This window comes from Mixophyes fleayi, chromosome 12 (genome assembly GCF_038048845.1).
Source record: "Mixophyes fleayi isolate aMixFle1 chromosome 12, aMixFle1.hap1, whole genome shotgun sequence".
Lineage (NCBI taxonomy): Eukaryota > Metazoa > Chordata > Amphibia > Anura > Limnodynastidae > Mixophyes > Mixophyes fleayi.
This window is the reverse complement of record NC_134413.1, coordinates 42,932,424-42,954,247: the sequence shown is the minus strand read 5'-3', so window position 1 is coordinate 42,954,247 and position 21,824 is coordinate 42,932,424. Positions and strand designations below refer to the sequence as shown.

The 21,824-nt window shown below is 39.2% G+C and overlaps 1 protein-coding gene across 6 annotated transcripts in view; it reads right to left on the bottom strand.

Annotated features, from left to right (window-relative positions):
- The window catches only part of NPAS3 (neuronal PAS domain protein 3), a 344,422-nt gene that overhangs the window by 54,084 nt on the left and 268,514 nt on the right, over window positions 1-21,824 (bottom strand). For all 6 annotated transcript variants that reach the window (XM_075192988.1, XM_075192989.1, XM_075192990.1 and 3 more), the window contains one exon: window positions 10,318-10,492. In XM_075192988.1, the coding sequence (XP_075049089.1) occupies window positions 10,318-10,492 (175 nt within the window). The remainder of the gene's footprint in view (window positions 1-10,317; window positions 10,493-21,824) is intronic.

Sequence of the window (21,824 nt, the reverse complement as noted above, 5' to 3'; positions counted from 1 at the left end):
GAAACCTCCCCCTGACAATCCTGCGTGCACCCCTGACAAAGCTTGCAGTTTGCATTTTCAGCCTCCAAAACCGCAGGTTAGTAAATCTCATGGTTTGGCTCTGAAAACAGCATGCAATGTGTGGTCATTTGCAAACAAAACCGCTGCCTAGTAGAGCTACCCTGTGTCTTGATGGACAAAACATTGGAATCGTGATCAGAAGTAATGCCCCCCTTCTTACTACCTTAGCATGAATCAGCTTAGCTTCTGAGGAACAGTATAGGCGTTCAAGTGCAATCACTTCATCAATGATGGTGAGTATTTACCACAAGTGAATTATTATCATCATCAGCAGCTATTTATGTAGCGCTACTAATTCTGCAGCGCTGTACAGAGAACTCACTCACATCAGTCTCTGCCCCATTGAAGCTTACAGTCTAAATTCCCTAACACACACACACACACACACACACACACACAGACAGAGAGACACTAGGGTCTGGTATGTTTTTGGAGTATGGGAGGAAACCGGAGCACCCGGAGGAAACCTACGCAAACACGGGGAGAACATACAAACTCCACACAGTTAAGGCCATGGTCAGAAATCAAACTCATGACCCCAGTGCTGGGGTGGGGTAGGGTAATTCGATGCTGTGGATACCGACACCCATTATATCTACAAAAAAAAGACAGACAGATTAATAACGATATAATTGAAATGTACCCTTACCTGTACAGTGACGGGAGAGATAATCGGAAGTAGTGGTATGCAAACGCTGCTAAATCTGAAGATGCTGGATTGAGGCGGGTGATTTTGACGTCACGTAAGTTCAAAACGGACCCTAACCGCTAAGCTGAACATACCAGTTTAAATAGATGTTGGCGTCTTCAGTGACGTCAAAATCATGAGGCAGCAGCTTCGGATATAGCAGCGGTCGCATAGCAGTACTTTTGGTAATCTCCGTTGTCGCTGTTAAGGTAACGGTGGCTTTTAATTCTCTCGTTATAAATCTGTTTGTGTTTTTTTTTGTAGCTATACTTGGTGTCGGTATCATGGGCATCGGAATACCGATTACCACCGCAGTGCTGTGAGGCAGAAGTGTTAGCCACTAAGCCATTATGAATGTGCAGTCAGAGTTTCTTCTCTTTATACCTAGAAGTCAGCTATGAAATGCTAATATAGGATGCCATGGTAGCACTGTTGCCTCACAGCACTGGGACTATGGGTTCTAATAGGCCCAGGGCATTGTCTGTGTGGAATTTATATGTTCTCCCCATGTTTACGTGACCTTCCTCTGGGTGCTACAGTTTCCTCCCACAGTCCAGAAATATACTGGTAGGTTAATTGACTTCTGACAAAATTAACCTTATCAAGACATAAAGGGTATTTTGAAAACAATCCTGAATAGCTTTGGTCCAAGAAGTTCTCAGTGCTAAATCAATCTTTTGATGAGCAATAAATATAACTTTACCATTTTGCAATTAAACCAGTGTTATGTACACCTCAACTAAGGTATGCATCTTTTTTTGGTTTGTATTTTCACAATAGATGCTCTTTATAGGACTCAGCCATGGTCACTGACTCCAGTGAAAATTCCCAGGACACTGGCAGTGTACACCAGAAAACCTAAAATATGACTGAAGACTTTCAGAGTTTGGAATTAATGGTCTCACTCACGGTCTGCTATTTACCCATTAAAGGTGTAAAAAATGTTCATTAGGTGCTTGGCTCTATATAACCTCTGTGTAAACCACAAAGGGACATTTATGAACCTGGAAAAAGGCAGAGTTTGTGAACAAATGCCATTTCTTCTTCTGTGAAGTCATCCTTCTATATTTACGTATTCACACCAATTTCTATGGGGTAACCCTTCTAAAGATAGCAAACTTGAATCAGTGAATCCCAGGCTGAACACAGCGTGAACTAATGCGCCTACCTTTGTTGTGAATGTAGTCAAGTGGCCATCTAGGTGGTAGAGACAGCTTATGTAAGAAGGTTTTGCAGGTATCTCCATAACCTTTTTTGGACGTGCAAAATGACTTGATGTTGGTGATCGGGCACCAAATATTACTTTCAATTACATTGTATAGCCACATTTTAAATGGGGAAGTACTTTTATTTACACAAAGAAAACAATATTAAAATGTAGAAATGTGGCACATGAAATAAAGACAGCCACTGTGGCCCATTAATCTTATGACTTATTTAAGACATAAGTTAGACTCATGCAAGCAGTGATGTAGGAGAAAAGGGGAAAGATGAAATGAATTAAGGCAGTGATCCACAAACGATAGTAGGTAGGACTTGGAAGGCATGAACAGTTATATGATGAATGGATGACACAGCTGTAGAACTAAGCTATATCTGGGTACCACCACACATCTCTTGGGAAAGACTTGGACTAGGTGAAGTAATGAAGGCCAAGCTGTGCCAAATTTATTACAGAATCTATCTTTGTGATGTATCTATTCTAAATAGCTTACAGCTCACAAGCCTTAATTAGATCTCAATGATGCCGGAATGACTGCTAAATTAGATAGAAATCGGATAAGGCATAATACAATGACCATTTGAAATAAAATCATAAATATCTGGGAAGGCCATATCATACACAAATTATATGAAATGTCATGTAGCTTACACTAAACCACAATTCACATGGGTAAATATAGTAGAAGTGCAAAATAAATCCAGCCAGTGGGGTTGGCAAAAAAATTAAAAGTATTTATTGAAAATGTTATCTATTTTTTGCATTTAGAAGTGCAAGTGCTGGCTCCGTGTTTTACAGAGATAAAGAATACTCTTACAAAGAAAAAGGTTATTTTCAGCAGCTGATACTAGAAAATTTTTCCAAAATAAGTAGTTTATTATTAAAAAGAAATACGTTTGAGTAGAAGTGTCATGAAATACAATAGATTACATTAAACCCATACAAAAATAGTTTACAAAAACTATGTAAGAGTTTCCGAAGCTGTTCACAATAAGGTAAAATGAAAAATGTCCAAATTTCAGCTGCTACGCTGGGTGCATGGACCTCTCCTTACTCAACTGTGCTGTCTGTTTACTCTCTGTTCAAGAGACATCTCAGTCACCTCACTGGTCTGTAGGCTGTTGAGCCACTATAAAATAGCCTGGCAGGGGATGAAGGGAACATTCTATGCTTTAGACGGCGATGTGTGCATTCTGGAAGTTGGGCAGAGTGAAACGTCTGGCTTTATTGATATGCAAGATAAGGGGGAAAGTGGTATTGTTATATTAGACATTTTGTTGATTTGACGCATTTTACAAAACATTGATTATTCTGTGTTTAGTCCAGTCACAAGTTAAACAATTCCCCTTAAAGTTTGCACAGCTGCATATTCATCTATTTAACTCGATTCTTGCTATGATGGGAGTGGTACAAATAAATGTATCAAAAGAGCATTTGAGGGACAAGTACATTTATGATTGGTAAGGAGAGATAGGATAAGATATAGAAGGAAAAAAAACAGAGGAGGAGTGGGATTTATAAAGGTGAACTGAGCCAAGGCATTGAGGTGTGATTCATGCAGAACCTATCAAAGAAGATTTAGTTATATCCAGGATCCCTAGAAATAGAGGGCAAATCCTGCACCCAAGAGAGTGGCTACAGTTTGAAATGGTAACCTCTACTCTACTCAACGGTAACCTCAATGGTAACCTCTACTCTACTCAACGGTAACCTCAATGGTAACCTCTACTGTACTCAACGGTAACCTCAATGGTAACCTCTACTCTACTCAACGGTAACCTCAATGGTAACCTCTACTCTACTCAACGGTAACCTCAATGGTAACCTCTACTCTACTCAACGGTAACCTCAATGGTAACCTCTACTCAACGGTAACCTCAATGGTAACCTCTACTCTACTCAACGGTAACCTCAATGGTAACCTCTACTCTACTCAACGGTAACCTCAATGGTAACCTCTACTCAAAAGGTGGAATCTTTTATCCAGTTTACAGGCAGCCTCTGGACAGATGGGGAACACCAACAAGGATCAAACTGCTGTAAGAATATAAATTACTCATCTGCAGTTTTGGAATAAAACCAAGGATCAAAATGTCAGCCCCAGAATTGAAATGGTTTGTTTTTGATGAATGAAGTTATTAAACACTGCAGATAGTTTCAAAAGCACCAGGCACCAGAATCTGGCCATGACCACCAAATGAAGGTACCCAGGTCCCAAAAGCCCCGAAATCCATAAGGGTCAGAAGAGGTAAGAGTTTAATCAGTCGAGTGTGGCAGAGGTACAAATTTAGTAGATGCGCTATTTAGGCATTAGACAGATAGAACTCCTTCTAGCAGAAGACCAGACATATGACCAGGATTTCTCAGTAATGGTCACATTAGATCCAAGTCCCATCCCCACCTTCCTATAATTACTTGTAGCTTGTTGAGTTGCTGCTCACTCTCCTACTTTCCACCTTCCTCATAAAGAACACTTACAAAGTTATATTTTTTTAAATGTATACTTTGTGTTCATAATTTTTGCCTGGGGCACTTAGATCACACATTATATCAAGCGTGGCACAAGTACCAGGTTTGTAGAGTGTGTAACCATCCACCAGGATGTCACCAAAATGACTTTCCCTTTTTTTTTTTTTACTGATGTCTTGTACATATGTAGTAGCAGGAGATTACTGTCTCTGATATTTAACATAGCACGTGAACCTCATTGTTATTACAGAAGCCAACTACAGCTAGAAATGAACATGAGCATAAGGCATACTATATGAAACCTCATCTCCACTTGCTTCTGGACTGTCAGGTTGAGGATCCACGGCCTGTTTGGCTGGAGAGGGGGGAGGGGGGGCACCAGCTAACAACTGTAATATAGAGGACAGACATTAGTCCCATTCTTTACATTTATAACCTACAATTAATTAATGAATTTAATAATTAAACCTACAAGTACCATGAACTATTATTTTTTTAATAATGACTGAAATAAAGCTTTACTCAACATGAAAGTTGGTAACATAGAAATCCAGGGACAAGTCAGTGTTGAAAACTGTCCCAAGGCTGCTATTCCTACCTGAAGTTCAGCACTTTAAAATCGTGATCTGTGTTTACCTTGTTTCCTGCAGCACAAACTACAGCCTGGAAATTTGATAACTGGGGTCTCCTATCCACCATTCACACCACTTTTTCCATCAGTTATCTCTTGCCCCATTTCTGCTTATAGGTTTTCACCTTTCCGTCACTCTCCCCACTTTTGCTATCAGAGGTCTCAGCACCACTTCTCTCCTAACTCGAAGACTTCCTACCCTTTCCTCTTTCCTGGCCATGCTCTTACTACCTCTTCTTCAATGTCTTTCCTCTCATGAATCAAGAGGGCCCTGCACCAACCCCTTTACTTGTGGGCATCCAGAATGACACAGGCAGGCATAATACCAGATGAGTTCCGGGTTCCAGGAGTCCAAAAATCACTTTAGCTGCATCAGCACAACTTTGTCGGCCCTGCCCTTTTAACATAGGTCCACTTCATAAAAAAGCCCCTGCTCAAATCATTCAATTTCATCATTAATGTCTGCTCAACTTAGGTTTATTAATGTCTTAAATTAGTCTTAAATAATAACTTGTATCTTAGTTGAAGTGTGCATAGAAATGTAGTTTTAGGGAAAAGTACAAATAGAAAGTGTAAATTGAGTTCCACTGCAAATATAACACAAGGTCCAATCTCCACCACCTCAGAGGATGCAGACGAAAAAAATGTCCTATTGTGGGTAAAAAAGGTTGCATGCCCTCATGGAACAGAGAGAATGTCCCCCTCCCCCACCCCCCTCCAAAATGTTCCTTTTTTAACTGGTTAGCTCATTTAAATAATCATGTTCCACAAAAGTATATTTTATTTTTGCATATAGGTGTCAAAGTAAATGCACCCATGCACCTAAATCACAATCAGCAAGGAACCCCCTGATCTGCCCACCTTCAGAAGATGCAAGATCTTGCAAACACACAGACACCACTATTTTGGCCTGCAAATCCATATGCTTACCCTTATAACCAGGTACACTTGAGCAAATCTAAAAGCATGGCATCACAAAGAAGCATTTGACCGCGACTTTTACCATGCATGTAAAAGTAAGTTATTTTCCTTAAACCTGTTTTTTTCTCCCTCATTTCCGCAGGGTTTTCCTATATGCCATCAAGGTTTACTGTGATCAAGAAACTGATTCTCATTCTCAAATGCAACGTATCCTGTGGAACTATAGTCATGTCATGCAAGCTGTAGTTCAGCACCAGAGGTAGAGCTGTGGGTTATCTGCTCTATGGGAGTCACAGTGAAGTTTAGTTGAAAGGTAATTTACAATATCACATAAATGAAGGATATGGTCTTGTCAATGAATAATAAACATTGGACATTAGCTATCATGCTCACATTCCAGTTGAATAAATGCATATATGTATTTCACTGTCACAGGAACAAGTAGCAGACATAGTCTCCTGGGGTAGATGGTGGCACTTTGATATGCAGCCAGTAAATGACAAGAAACTCCCAATAGTTTAGTGCAACCATACATTCCCACTTTAAGGGGTGGGTGCGTCATCGAGGTCCCCATCCCGCCCACTTCACTATAAAATTGGCAGGATGTAGTAGGATGGTTTGCTTTCCTGGGACTCCGGGAGAACAACTCGAAAGCCAGGAGTCCCCCAGCCAAGTAGGCAAGTATGGGTGTAACTAGCCTCAGCTGGCTTTATTAGACAATAAAGTAAATAACAAAACAACAAAGTAAATCTTGGCCTGTCCAGCTCTTACTAACATATAGTCTCTCTCTATTTGTGGTGGACCTAGTGACCAACCCACAGACACAATAGTTGGAGGCAAGTTAGTTTCACTTACAGTGAAACCAGGTATCTCTCTGCCTAGGCATTTTGCTTGTTTACACCAGGTAGTGAAACACTTACAGTAGATCATTACACCCTTTTATTTAGATCTTGCAGGTGCAGTTGCTAATCAGTCTACTTTCTGGCTTGAAGGCCAGAAGACCTGAAGTGACCTTCAGGTATGGAGGCCCACTCTCTCCTCCATTCACTCCAGGGTATCCATAAACCAGCTGTTATTCGAGCCGAACCTTTTGGAAAGAGGTCTTACACTAAACTAAAAAAAACATAGGAAAAAAACATAGGATACACATACAGACCATCTGCAACTTTCTCAGTGTTTCTCTGACAGAACAAAATATTATTATCATTGTTATTATATCCTACATACACCTAATTTTAATCACTTGAAGCCCCCATACACAGTGATTGCTAGGTTTAATAAATAGGCAACTTGTGAGTTTCACAAAATTGTGGGGATATTGGTATGGGATTACATCGCACATGAAAAATGTATCACAATATTACAAATCCAGTTTCCACAATGGGTTTTAGTGATATAAAACCATGTGTTGCAAGTCTCTTTGACTTTACTGTCCCAAATTCTGAATATGATGCAGATGGGAATATTTAAACATACGTTTGAAACTTTTGGAATAGTTTTAGGATGTCCATTTTTGTTCGGTGCGCTTAGGTGGACCACCTAACGTATTTCTAGGTGCATGCCCACCCTCTGCTCTCAGGAGACCCCTCTACAAACTAGACATTTGCATTTAGTTGGAAAATCATTAACTAACTGAATTAATTCTCAATTGCCACTTTTGTTGTATGTACACCTTAATCCTGAGAATGGTACATTGTGTCAATGCCCCATAATCTGTCTAGGAATGCTGATACTGAAACACATTAAATTGCTGTTTTTATAATGTGGTGTTGCGGAGGTCCTATTAAGTTATTAGTACAATACATACTGACTGCATAGTGCAAAACCCTAGCAGTAAGAAGAGGTAGAAAAATCTTTATGGGCCACTGAGCAAAACTGTAAATGTCACATCACAGTCCAACCTCCTGCCCCTTCATAACCACCCCATTCAATACATTTTTCTACTTTCCTCCTAATATACTGCTTGGTTTAGCTTCATTTATCTAGTCCATTAAGAGTGAGAAGACATAAGAAATGCGTTTCATACGTGTGGAACTTGTGTGTGGAGATAAAGAGCTTCTATGCCGAAGTGCAATTGGAAGGTGCAACATGTGGCCCATTGTAATTATAAGATATGCCAGAGCTGCTACAAGGCTGAAGTTCTTCTGTGTAGAGGAAGTGGCTGTGTGCCTTTCACAAAAGGAACACCTTGTTTTCCATCAAAGTTCAAAGATCTTGCTCCTCGAAACTAGGCCCTGACTCTGCCCAACTTCTCCTATGAGCTGGTAAAAACTTCCGCTCCCTTAACAATTCTGCCATTATGCTCCATAAACCCATGTACTTTGGTGAAAATCTAGGCATACCAGCAGAAATTGAGGCGCACATCACCAAGACAAGGGGATTTTACAATGTACCATGTCCATTTTTCACTTTGTAAATAAGGACCATTGAAAAGGCTAATTCTAATTCAGATATATAAAATATGAAAGAACAAACAAATTCAAAATAGGGAACCCTTATTAACGATGATATTAAAGATTTTTATTCATTTCAATTAAATACGTTGCTAACAATACCGTAAATTCAGAATTAGTCCCCGGGCAAGCAAAGATCATGTAGCAAGTGTTGGGAGTATTTATGGCTGAAAGACGGCTACCTCCACTTGTAAAGGAGCAAAACAAACAGAAGCTCATAGTCCCCTCTCAATTCCATAATACTGTCCCTTTTGTGCTCAAATACATAGTGAACAACAGAGTTTTTTTTTACAGCATTTCCTTAAAGACTGATCCATAGAGAATAAGCAGGAGGCAAAAACCTTGCAATGAAAAAGAAAAAAACAGAAAACCACAAACGTGGAACTTCAATTAATTTAAAGCTTCAATCAGTAAAGGATAAATCCGTCACAGATCTAATTACTAAGGCTCTCGGAAGGCCGGGGACAAGACGCCAATCTCGTGGCTGTTTGAACAGCGTGATGAACTGGGGAACGATGGATATCTAGTCATTTTGTTTAATTTATAAATGGATTTTCCCCTAATGCTTGAATTATAGTCAGAGCACAATGAAGGAGAGGGGGAGCTCGGAGCCATGGTTGGACCCCCCTTCCTTTACCATTTTCTGGAATAGAAGCAATGAACTCAAAGCCTGTTTAGAGTATTTTTACAGATGATGTTGGAGGTTTAACTTATAAAGGTCTGTTGAACAAGTAAAGGACAAGCCACAAAATGAAAAGCAAAGTCAGATTGGAAGGCCTTCCCTTAACCAGCCTGTCAATTCACTTTATCTTCTTAGATGTCCATAGAATCTTGTTTTCTTCTAATTTACTTAGGATACTCTGCAAGGGTTTGCACATACTTTAACTTTCTCGTCGCCAAACCCGGGATAATATTGGTTGGAAGCTCAATGGAGTCACAACCCTTTCTGCACAATACTTCTTCCTTTTATATCAACGCTTGCCTATCCTCAGCTATACCATAAATGCTTGCTGTAAGTCTATGGTTTTGCATAGTATCAGCATAATTTTTGTAAAATATAATATATTCTCATATGTCATCCTTTGTCTGTTCAAAGTAGACCAAATAGGATTTTCGTGGCTCACACAATACAATGTGTGCTAATACTGTATTGTGTGAGCCACAAAAATACTATACATTAATGCACAATGGAGATATCAAGTTTTAAAATGTATTTTACTCAATTACTGAGGTATAAGATCAATTACACAAAGTAAAATCAAGTAAGCATATATACAAATCTATGGAAAATACTCCAAAAAGTAAAATCTAAGTATTTATTTTCATAACCTTAGGGCTAGATTTACTAAACTGCGGGTTTCAAAAAGTGGGGATGTTGCCTATAGCAACCAATCAGATTTTAGCTGTCATTTTGTAGAATATACTAACTAAATGAAAGCTAGAATCTGATTGGTTGCTATAGGCAAGATCCCCACTTTTTCAAACCTGCAGCTTTGTAAATCTAGCCCTTAGTATGTTAAGACTTAACATTTAAAGATATATTTGCAGAAATACAAATTCCACTGAAAATGATGTGTTTTGCTTTAACAATATTGCTAATTTGTAGTATTTATTTTCCCGCCAAGTAAATCAAGTTGTTTTTCCAAGATGAATATAGTATCCTCCCTATCAGGTCAGTGACAGAATTATGGCAGCGCATAAGGTCACCTCTTACTTTTTTCTCTTCAGCAATGAACATTGAAAGAGTGCATCTTTATAGACTAGCATTATGCAGAATGGAATAAGTTGAAGAGAATGGCTCTATCATTGTAGTCTGCTGTGGTATATATACAAGCATGCTAAGAAAGGAGAAGAGCTCCAGCACCCCGCTCACCTGGCTCTGGAGTCTCTGACTGTGAGGATGAGGATGCTGAACTGGCTCCATCATCATTGGCACTCTGCGAGAGAAGTCCACGGCCTGGGGGAAGTTTCATGCCGAGCTGCTCCGCCGTTTCTACATGGTCCCCTGGGTGAACATAATCAAACATGCTGCTCCCAGTCAGCTCCACCTGCAGAGAATAAGAGAGCGATATAACTTTTTATAATTCACTGAAATTAAGATAGAGTTCAACTGACTGCAGACGACCTTATTTATACAAAAATGGATTGGTTTAGGTCAGATGCAAGTGTGACATAAGTGATAGAAGAGTAGGGAAGATGGTGGTATACTGCAGATTAAACATCTGACCAATAGATTTCTTTATAAACAAGTGAAAACCGCTATTAATAATACTGTAAAAAACAACGTAATAATATAAGCAATAAGGACGTGTGAGTATTAGCTTTGGTGGTGCAGAGAAGAATAAACCTGTGTAAGCTTTATATGCAATGATACGTGAGAGGAACACAGGGCAAGTTACAATAGGATGAAACACAACTGGTTACGGTGCCATGCTTGTTTTAAACTGGTGTATAGCACTATAAGGCATACTTGGTGTATTACGAAATCTATAAAGGTTCTTTCTATATTCATCTATCCTCTTACTCGGTCTGTATGTTTCTCCACTTGGCTCGTAGTTATTAATTTACAGAATCAACGCTGGGAACAGCTTTTGTGATCTCATATTAAATTTCCCCCTGAATCCGCCCCGTGGCAAAAATTACTCACATCGTTAAAAAATATTTAATTAGGCTGCAGTTTATAGCGGGCTCACTAGGGAGATGCCAGAATTAATGTGATTTGCATGAATTCCAGGGCCCTTTTTTCTGGCAGAGAAGAGTTGGGAATTGGGGTTTTATCGAGGTCGCTGACACAGACAAGGACGGAGACTTCTGAAATACACAGAGCCGCCAGAGAATAAATCCCACTGCATTCATGGATTTGAACCACAGATTACTGACTCTGCACCTTAGCCCACCTCATTCTAGTCTCCACCTTTATATTTTGCTTTGCTTAATATTGCTTAGACCGAACCCACTGTTCTGTCTTTTATTTCTGCTTGTGATCATATTTCTACACTGATGTCCGCCATATAAAATCCATTCTTTTTTTATATAATCCAAACAGTGACAAAAGCATGCTACAACAATGACCTTGACTGCCAAATTAGCCACCGCAGACGCCACCTTCTGTACCAGTGTTAGCCTTGCACTTAGAAACATAACAAAAACTTATCACATTACCCCTCCTTTCTCAGACAGTGTCATTTTAGGCTATCCCCAACCTGCCTCCAGCACTATCTATATGCATTTATATACCCTATACAATTGGCCAGATATCCATATATATATGAGTGTGTGTGCATATATATATATATATATATATATATATATGTGTGTGTGTGTGTGTAATAAATTAATCAACTCCTGTGCACTTGCCAGATGCTCTATTTGTAGGCAGTGGTAGTCCATCCTTATACCTTTGTATACTGCCAGAACCCACCTGTAGGCATTGACAGATTGACATTTTTCTGACAGATCTTTTACACACCTGTGAGATACAGTAGAGTGGCTCTTTCCTCTGATCCAGGCTGTAATCATTTCTTTTGAATACATAATAATACTGAATGAGATGTGGACAAAAGGCAAACTGGAGATACAATCAAGATTGTTCTTTTATTTATTTTTTTTAAAACATGCAATTAATGGCGGAGGAGAAATCGCAGAGACCATGTGACAAGCACACCATGGGCTGATTGGTGAAGAAGAAGGTGGTTGCTAAGCAACCAGTAATGGAATAATTGAAGGAATATTCCTTCATCTTCTAGGCAGGTTTAGAAATTGATAGGTTAAAACACTGACTATGTATCAACATTCATGGATATGTAACACAATGTATTTGTATTTTTTAGAAGAAACACTTAGAGAAGCCAGCATAAGCTAAAATTTTGTATGAAGTGGCCTCCTTCTCTCACTGAAAACAGAAGTGGATTCTGAAAAAGCTATGCTCTTCCTGTAAAATTAATGGGTTAAAGTGTACTTTGTTATCTGAAGATTGCACACTGATACATTGTTCTTCTAGTTGCATAAGGTATAAGAGGTGTTGAGAATTGCAAAAAAGGGTGGATCTACTTTACAAAATGTTATAGCGGCAGACAAGGGGCAGGTGGTTTATTGTAAGGTATTGTGAAGATCCTGGTCAGGGTTATATTGGAAAGAAATGATAGATGTAAGAGGCTTGTATAGGGAGGTGGTGGCTGGGAAGACAGTGATGACAAAACAAATTCAGCTAAACAAAGAGAAGACCTACAAGTTCCAATATAAGAAAATGTGTACCAAAGAGGAAGAATGCAAACAAGCTCACTATCTTATTAAGTGTCTTCTTCAAGGTCAGAGAGCTTTGACATTGCATCTTGCACTAGGTCTTCTACTTCAGTGGCCAGTTTCTTTAACAGGAGTGAGCATCTCCTCCTCCTCCTTATAAGAGGTGTCAGGAGGAAAGTGCTGGAACGCGACCAAAAGGAAACATACATATTTCAGAAATGCAGTTTCATTAGAAATCTCTTGTTGAGAGATGATTTATATTTGAGAGGGATGAAAATTGGAGCTCAGACAAAGGCATCATGGGATGTCAAAGCGTGGCAGCAGTCATCTTTCACCTGGGATGGACAGTGACATATGAGAGGACCTGACTGTGACAAGGGGATTTAAAGCTTGGTGACGGTCACCTCCTACCCTCTCACAAATTAAGCTCTTTAGTGCCAGAAACACAAAAGTATGTATCCCTGACATTAGGGCGTTATGTAGAGATGACATGTCCTTGTGTATGATAAGGAGAACAGGTATTCATTGTGTATTTTAGGAGGAAAAAGAATCTTATGTCATTGATGTCTGTATTAACAGAAGGTAGCAAGTGCCCAAAGTGAACTATAACAAACGACGAGAAGGGTGCATGTTTGTGCCAAGTGCATATACTGTTACTCCAGGAGCAGGGGTTAGGGGAGGTAAGATTTTACAAGTGACATGTCCTTTGTGTTTTAGGGAACAAGAATTTTTGTACCTGCTGTGGGCGCATTGGCAGGAGGTGAAGGGTACATGTGTCTACATGAATATTACATATTTGTTAATCACATGCATGAATGACAAAGACGGAAAACATGCAGACTAATCCTTCTACAGTGATCCCCAGCTGCGGAGGGGTTAAACTGCTTCCGGATGCTCAGAATGCCTTGCCTCTGTAAGCTGCGTCTATTGACTCTCCACTCGCAGACGTTTAGTAATCCACGCTGACTGTTTGTCTTAATATTGCTCTCCGTTTTGCAGTACAGGGGAATTATGCAGTTTAGATGTCTGTATATTAAAAAAGGATTTAATTAAATCCGGTGCCTTGAACACCCCCCAGCACATTCGGATTCAGGCTATAATGACAAATTTACTTCCTATTTATTACCATGCACAAGGGACCTGCTTGCTGCCTCCTCTCCCCCCCAACTTTCCAAAATTCACATTCTCTGCATATTACCATAATATTCATTATCCCAACAAGGCATAAAATGTGAGTTCCCATGAGTGCAATACCTAATTCCTCAAAAAGAGACAAAGATAGCAACATAATCATTGAATTACAACTTTTTACATCTGTTCATCTTGTCAGAATATAAATTCTGTTGTTATAGAGGAAACTGAGAAAGAGACTGAAAAGGTTCAATATTGTTCACTTAACAGTCTACTTAACAGAGCAACACTGTGTGCAAACAACATTGCTCCAAAAGTATTAATGCATTCTATTTTATTAGCAGCAAATAACTATACAGTGGTCTATTTATAGTGTTACAAAACACATAGGAAGTATGCGCTCTTGTAGTACAACAGAGGTGTTAATGCACATTTTAAAATGAATCAATTAAAATTAACCAATTCTGCAGTTATCTATCCGTATGTTCGTCCGTACATCCAAATAATCAATGTAGTTTGGTGCTCACAGCAGAACTTGCATCAGAGGTGTCCAAAATCCAAACACCCGATAAAACTACACTCTCAGGACAAATAAGTGTGATCTGAAATATGCTTTATTCTATTTCAGATCACACTTTTTATGTCACCTTCTTGATAAAGTTCCAATAGTAGAAAGAAACATTGACACTTCAATAACACAAACTTGGTTTGGTTTTTAAACAAAGACAACCCTTTAGCATATTATGTTATGTTTCCAAAAACAATTATATATTTATATTTTAATCTTAGATATGTGCAAATATTTCAGGAACATCCACAAGAGCCCATGTCTATATAATAAAAATGTTCTTAAAGAATATATTTTTCCAGTACACACAAGACCTAAAGGATATGTAGAGCTACACAGATCCACTTCTTTAAAATGTTAATATTGCAAAAAACAAACAGACTATAAAAGTGTTATTTATATTACCACATACAAACATACAGAAAGGGTAGTTAGAAGTCCGGAATCTTTAGCTCAAAATTGTCACTTCTGGTTGCTAAACATTCTGTTTTCTAGTTTTATGAATAGTGATACATTAATGAGTACAGGGCAAGCCTGCATATGAGCCAGTGAAGAATGTGTGTGAACATAAATCTATGGTAGAATGATTCATACATATTGTGCTTCCAGTGTGTGTGTGTGTTGCATTAGATGATATATGTGTATACAGAGCCGTCTCTGGCTGGCAGTCTAACTGTTTGTTTTCACATGCTGAGCTGGGTATAATATTCTCGGCTTGAATCTTTATTACCCATCTGGCACACCCCGTGCCTAGTATCATTCATTCCATTTACGCAAACAAATATCAGGGCTGAGCATTCGCTGCAAAGGGGCTGGGAGTACCCACACCATCCAGCCTTTACTGACTGGGAACCGGGTCGACCAGGGGGAAGGCCAGGTGTTTATGAATTCAGTGAAGAAAAAACCATAGGGAGTTTTGAATTGGAAGAAAGAACAAGAAAATTAGAGACAGAGAGTGAATGTTAGATTAAAAAAGAGAAGGGGGGGGGAGATTCAAGGAATATGTTGTTAAATGGGATTATACGATGCAGAAAGAGTAAAGGGTGATGTGAAAATACATGAAAAGCTGGTAGATGACAGCAGGATGTAGGAAATAAAAATATTTAAGAAGAGAAAGGGCGGCATGGTGGCTTAGTGGCTATCACTTTTGCCCCATTGCACTGGGGTCATCAGTTTCATTCTCAAAACTCCGAAAACATAGTAAAAGGGGGAATTTTGACTGTAAGTTCCAATTGGGCAGGGACTGATGTGAGTTCTCTGTACAGCGCTGCGGAATTAGTGGCGCTATATAAATAGCTGATGATGAAGAGAAAGAAATGTTTTGGCCACAGACTGGGCATACCTGCAGAGAGACTTTCTATGTCAGAAGATGGGGTTTTATGATGTTTGCACAGAAAGTGATCTTTAGAAAAGGTAAGGTAACAGAAAGAAAGTTAGGGAGTGATGATAAACTGTTAGAAGATATGGCTTCACAAGGTGAAGGAATGACAAAAAGAGATGGGAGATGACAATAGGTGAAAGAGCAATGACACTTATGAGTGAGAAACAATAGAAAGTAAAGCAGGGATGGTAGAAAATGAGGGTATGATAGAAAGTGACGGAGCAACAATATAAGGTGATAAAGCAACGATAGATGGTGAGGGGATAATAACAGAAGATGAACAGAGAGATGACCACAGGTGAAGTAGTAATGATAAAAGTCAGTATGGAGGGGTAACAATAGGTGAGAGGGTGACTTTAGAAGGTGAAGAGGCATTGACGGAAGGTAAAGGGTGATGACAGTAGGTGAAAAAGCTATGATAGAAGGTGAAGGAATGATGATAGAAGGTGAGAGAGCATAGCGGAGAGGTGGGAGGGAAGCTGCTGCCTTTGCCATTGAATGAGTGCAGCTGAGCTTTTCATTTCGGTGTGAGCCCTGTGGTCTGTTTAGAGCAGGTCGATACACTTGTCTGAGGCAGAGAATGGATTAGCACATCATTCATGCAGCAGGCGGGAGGCTCTGCTCAGGGCGACAGGGACCGAAAAACTAAATTACAGAATGTGAAGGGGCAGAGGGCATAGGGGGCAGATCACATGGGAGGACTGAGGACCAATGTTAAAAGAGCACTTTTCTGCCTAAGAATGTACAACACGTACAGGCCTATTTATGCTAGCACCACATGGTAACCCAACTTCTCTGTGCCATCAAGAACTCAGAGAAATAGCTCACAATAAATAACCAAACCATTATAATACAAACTGCCATTAAGAGCTGCCTTGATTTGCTAAATTGTTACATAACACCATTTTCTGAGTACAAGGAAAAAGACTCAATTGTTTGCCAAACATCAGTATTCCATAAACATGTACAAGTATTAGTGTGACTACATATTAGAATCTAAGGGGCAGACTCACTTAGCCGCGTTGGGGCTGCGCAGTATTACCGCTACTACTCTATGAGCTGCAAGAAACAATCAGCGGAGATTTTTTGTAAAATCCTGCGGCCACGTTGTTCTTCAGAACAACACAGAGAATTGAAACTGACCCTAAATGTATTACATTGTTTACTGTCAAGTTTTTCATCAGCAACATGAAAGTGTGAAAGTGATGAGCACCAGTCTTAGGGCCACATGCGGCCCTCCGAGCCTTCACCTGCAGCCCCCATTTATTCCTGCTTTAGTCTCAAATTTATTTGTTATAGCTTGTAACACTTGTTTAAGATGCCTGCTTATTTGTTATTACAGGTAGGTGTCTATTTCTTTGATTCAATGTATTGTTTTAACCTAATGCTAAGAAAAAGGGTAATGTGTGGCCCTATTGAAACTTAGAGGGCTGCTCATGCTGTCCCTGAAGTGTAACAGGGTGTCCATCACCGTTTTAGAGGATAAATTGTTAAATACCTCCAAAATGAATATACTTAGTTGTCTACTTGCTGTACATTCATTAAATTTGATAATTATTAATAACAATTAAGCAAAACTGCATGGAGCAGCAGCTTTGCTCAATCTTATTAAATTTCAAGTCTTGCCAAGATAATGTGCAGTGCTGAACACAGAAGTGTAGTGAGCAAGGTAACATACCAAAAATAAAGTGGGAAGGTGCTGGTTGAACATCATTTTATTTTCAAACTCTGTTACTGCTAATGTATTTTCTAAATTTGAACATCTAGTATTTATCTATGCAACAGTTTGAGATCTGAAGTTAAGCAAAAATGTTATTCACAGTAAACATTGTAACAACCGAAACATGGCTTCTATTGGGTGCAGTTTTCAGTTTGAAGAACTAATAAAATACTACAGCTGCAGTCACTCATTGGTGAGGTGCTCAGCCACTGTATTTGCCAGCTGTATACGCTCCTTGTCCCACTGTGGGGAAATGCAGTTTCCTGTTGACATCTTTAATATTAGAATCCCTAACACCAATGATCAGCGGGTGTCACATGGATGAAATATGAATTACCGCAGCCAGCATGTGCTCGTTTATCAACAGAGGATGGAGAAGATGAGAGTGGGTGGGGGATGGCAGGAATAACATTTAGGGATGGGGGAATAGAACGCTAGTGCCTCTTACAAGACTTAACAATTTAAGTGTTGCCTCTTACAAGTCATAACAATTTAAATGTTAATACTGGTAGAAATGTTTATATATTAAGTATTGATCATCTATTGGTTTTAGCATAAACACCAATTGTGTTTTTAAGTTTTTAAATGTTTCAGCAATAAAAGATACTACTGCAAGCATGTGTAAACACGGTTTAGAGCCTTCATTTTGCACATTTAATGTATTTAGCTGTAATTTACTTTGCAGCAACTCTGGAATGAAGGGGTTAAATCCCCCTGGCCGGCAATTACCCCTCCATGGCTGGGTTTATGTCACAAATACACCTGTCTCCTCCCCGAAGCAACGGAAACATAGGAACCTTGACTCTGAAAGTCAGGCCCTGCGCCGAGTGATAAGATTCCCCGGGGATCGCTGGCATTATCTCTCTTCAGCACTTGGACAGCTCCCAGCCATTGGCGGCCATGTGCCTAGCTCTTCTAGTGGGGAGGGGAGACTTGCAGCCCCTGAGAAATCAATTTCCTCGCCTGGTCCCCTATTTGCTTTTCAGAATGCCCTTGTCGGACGCGCAGTGAGACATCTGAACGTGGCTCACTGATAATACAGCCAGTGAACTGTGTCCTGGGAATTCTACGCCCCTCTTCCTGGATCTTACAATTTCCTCTGCTGCCTCAAATCTCGGCTCATCGCTTCTTCTGCACTTTGCAAATCTGCTCTATTCTTATTAGCATTTCTGCGGGGTTTTCATTTAAAGTCAGCGAGCGAGATAAATTCTACAAGCAACAGCATATTATTTGATGCAGTAAATAACACTCAATGCATAGTTCCCTTTACGAGAACATACCAATTTTATTATTGAAAACAGTCATGCAATTCTATTCTATTTATCAGACACAACATGCTGAGTTACAAATTAGTGTGGTCTTCCTATAACACATTTTAGGTGGAAACAATATGAAATACCAAAACTTTAACACAATCTGCCACAAAACCTCAATGATAGGGAGTTTTTTCTAATACTAGTAAATTTTATCTCTTAGTTGCTAAAGTTATCAGGAGCAGAATTTCCACGTTTGCTTTTCCATTTTCACTGTAAATGCATAATCTACATATTGCTTATATAATAGCACACTAACAATTAATATATATCCTGCTACAGAAAAGTCTAGAGACCATATCACCAGTGTGATGGCTTATGCAGTACCAGACATGGGGGTAAATGTATCAAGCTGAGAGTTTTCCGGCGGGTTTGAAAAACCAATCAAATTCTAGCTATCATTTATTTAGTACATTCTACAAAATGATAGCTAGAATCTGATTGGTTGCAACATCTCCACTTTTCAAACCCGCTGGAAAACTCTCAGCTTGATACATTTACACCCTGGTATTGTAAAATATTCTCTGTGCTGTCTTAAACCCCCACTCAGTGTTTGTAGACTGTATAGGGGAAGGGAGATTCCTGATACCTTAATACCCATTACTCACTGACCTGTAAAATGCAGCTCTAAGGAACATTTCTGCAATAGTTTTACACCCTTTGCACTGGGCATTCTTTACTAAAAGCCTGCAAATGTTTTTTTTATATCAAACTAATACTAACTTACTCAGGAATTAGGAGTGCAAATGAACAGAGAATTATAACAGCGATACTGTTGCAACTCACAGAAGATAGAACCTAACATCTAACAGATTAAGACAGCTAAAATCACCATCAATTCTTGGTCCCCATCAATTACTTAAGTCCATAGAAAAGTTTCGAATTGTGACATGATCATTGCAGATATTCACATGAGGTTGAAGTAACAGGTTTATTATTTTGTTTTCCAAGTTTGTCACTTTCAGGGCTGGGAGACTATATAGTGTATTCCTACTAACCTTAACTTTTTAAGCCTTCAGGACAACACAAATAGATTTTCTGAAGAATATATAGAATTATGAAATAGATATCAAATGCTATGGAGTTTCTTCAAATCCAACATGTTACTGTACATATCAATGCCAAGCATAACAACTCCAATCATGTAGATGAATCCTATTTACATATGATATCAGTAGGAGAAAAGCTCTGACTTCATTTATTGGGCAAGAGAGTGATTTACAAATATTTTAGCAGTTTCCAAACTACAATTTCAGTGATTAATTTTCCCAGTATCCACATAGAGACTGTCAGATGATCATAGGAGCTCTACAACAGTAGCTGGATGCTGGGGCTAAAAGTGTCAGTGTTTTCACCTCTAAACAGTTCCCATTCTGTAGTTTACACATTATCTGTGTTATTGTGATCAGAGATGTATATTTTATACTGTGTCAGTAACAACAACATATGCAGCACATCCATAAAGCTTCAATTACTCAGAAGTCTGCACTGTTTTACAGTATTTTTACAGTACTTTACACAGCCTACATAATGTTAAATTAAAGATAGCATTAACTGTATATTACATAGCCTCAATAGTGGTATACTAAATATACAGTATACAGAGAAGACCAAATCCAAGTTTACATTTTCATTCTGGTACCTACAGACTCAGGAGCACTCTTGTTTGAGGGCAGTCCCCTCTTTCAAACAACGTGGCCCCTGAAAATGTATTTTCTGCTGCTCATGTGCGTATGCTCAGATCTCCCCCATTCTGGCTCTCAGACATTATGGGGACCTCTCATTTGAAAAAGGACAGTCAAATAATGTGCCCCCTTAGTAGTTAATGTCTGGTGTTCACAAAACAACAATACCCCTCACTACAAAAAGACGTCCAGAGATGGGGGTTGCAATGCCCAGATACCCCCCCTCCCCATCCTGTCTTCAATAAACTCATCTCATGTGTCAGGATTTTTAAAATACGGTATAAAACATATTACTCCTACAGATGTCATGATTTAATTAATACCGTGCAAACTAGCAAACAAGATCATTATCATTTTCAAGCACAGCTTTTATTATGAAAACCTATGTGTAAAATCCTGCTGCTGTCTTGGAAAGGTGCATTGATTCCAAAGAACCACGTAGTATTTCTTGGTAGTGTTTAGAATAAAAACCTCACACATTTGCTTTTAGTTCAATTTAGTTACAATTTCAAGACAAAAACACTTTGCTGCCCATTTTGTTTAGATTTTCTTTGCCATGTCGTGAAGTATAAACATACTTATGTAAATTCTTCTGAAAAAAGGTATAATTTGTGTGGGTGCTGCATAAACATATTAATGCTGACCAGCACCAAAAGTGCTAAAATAGACTCCGCACAGGGGTGAGAAAAGCCTCAACGACAGATAGGTGAAACAATCTGCATATTGTCAAACACAGTAATCGCTGTGTAGTAGGCAGTCTATATAGTAAACGTTACTCACAAAGATCCATAAATATACACATATACACCCATAGAAGCCAGCTCTGTGGGTTCTTAAGGATCCCACAGTTTATGCTGCTGCTAACACTAACCACTGCCATTTTTTCTCATATTGGGTAATGAGATCAGCCCCAATCGTTTTTTAAAAAATCGCTCCTATGTACACACCAACTGTGACACTAACATGCAAAGATGAATTCTAGCATAGCATACCTACTTTAATACCTGTGCAGCACCATCCTAATTATATAGGGTCCTGGTTGACTAAAAAGTCAATGCTTGGAGGACTGATGTGGACAGGATGTGGACAGGAAAATTCAAAGAGCCAAACATGGTGTATGAGTGAAGGTACCAATGGAATGCCTTCAGCACCTGCATTCACTTCATGATGGAAGCAGTCCTCCGCATATTTAATTTTCAGTCCTCCTGGACTAGATAGACAGTGGGGATAAACTGCAATTATATTGTATCCAAAGGGCCCCAAGAGGAGAGATCCCCCACCTGCTAACTGAGTTGAACTTACTGGTGAAGAAGAGTTTCCTAAAGTGAACAAACCTTTAT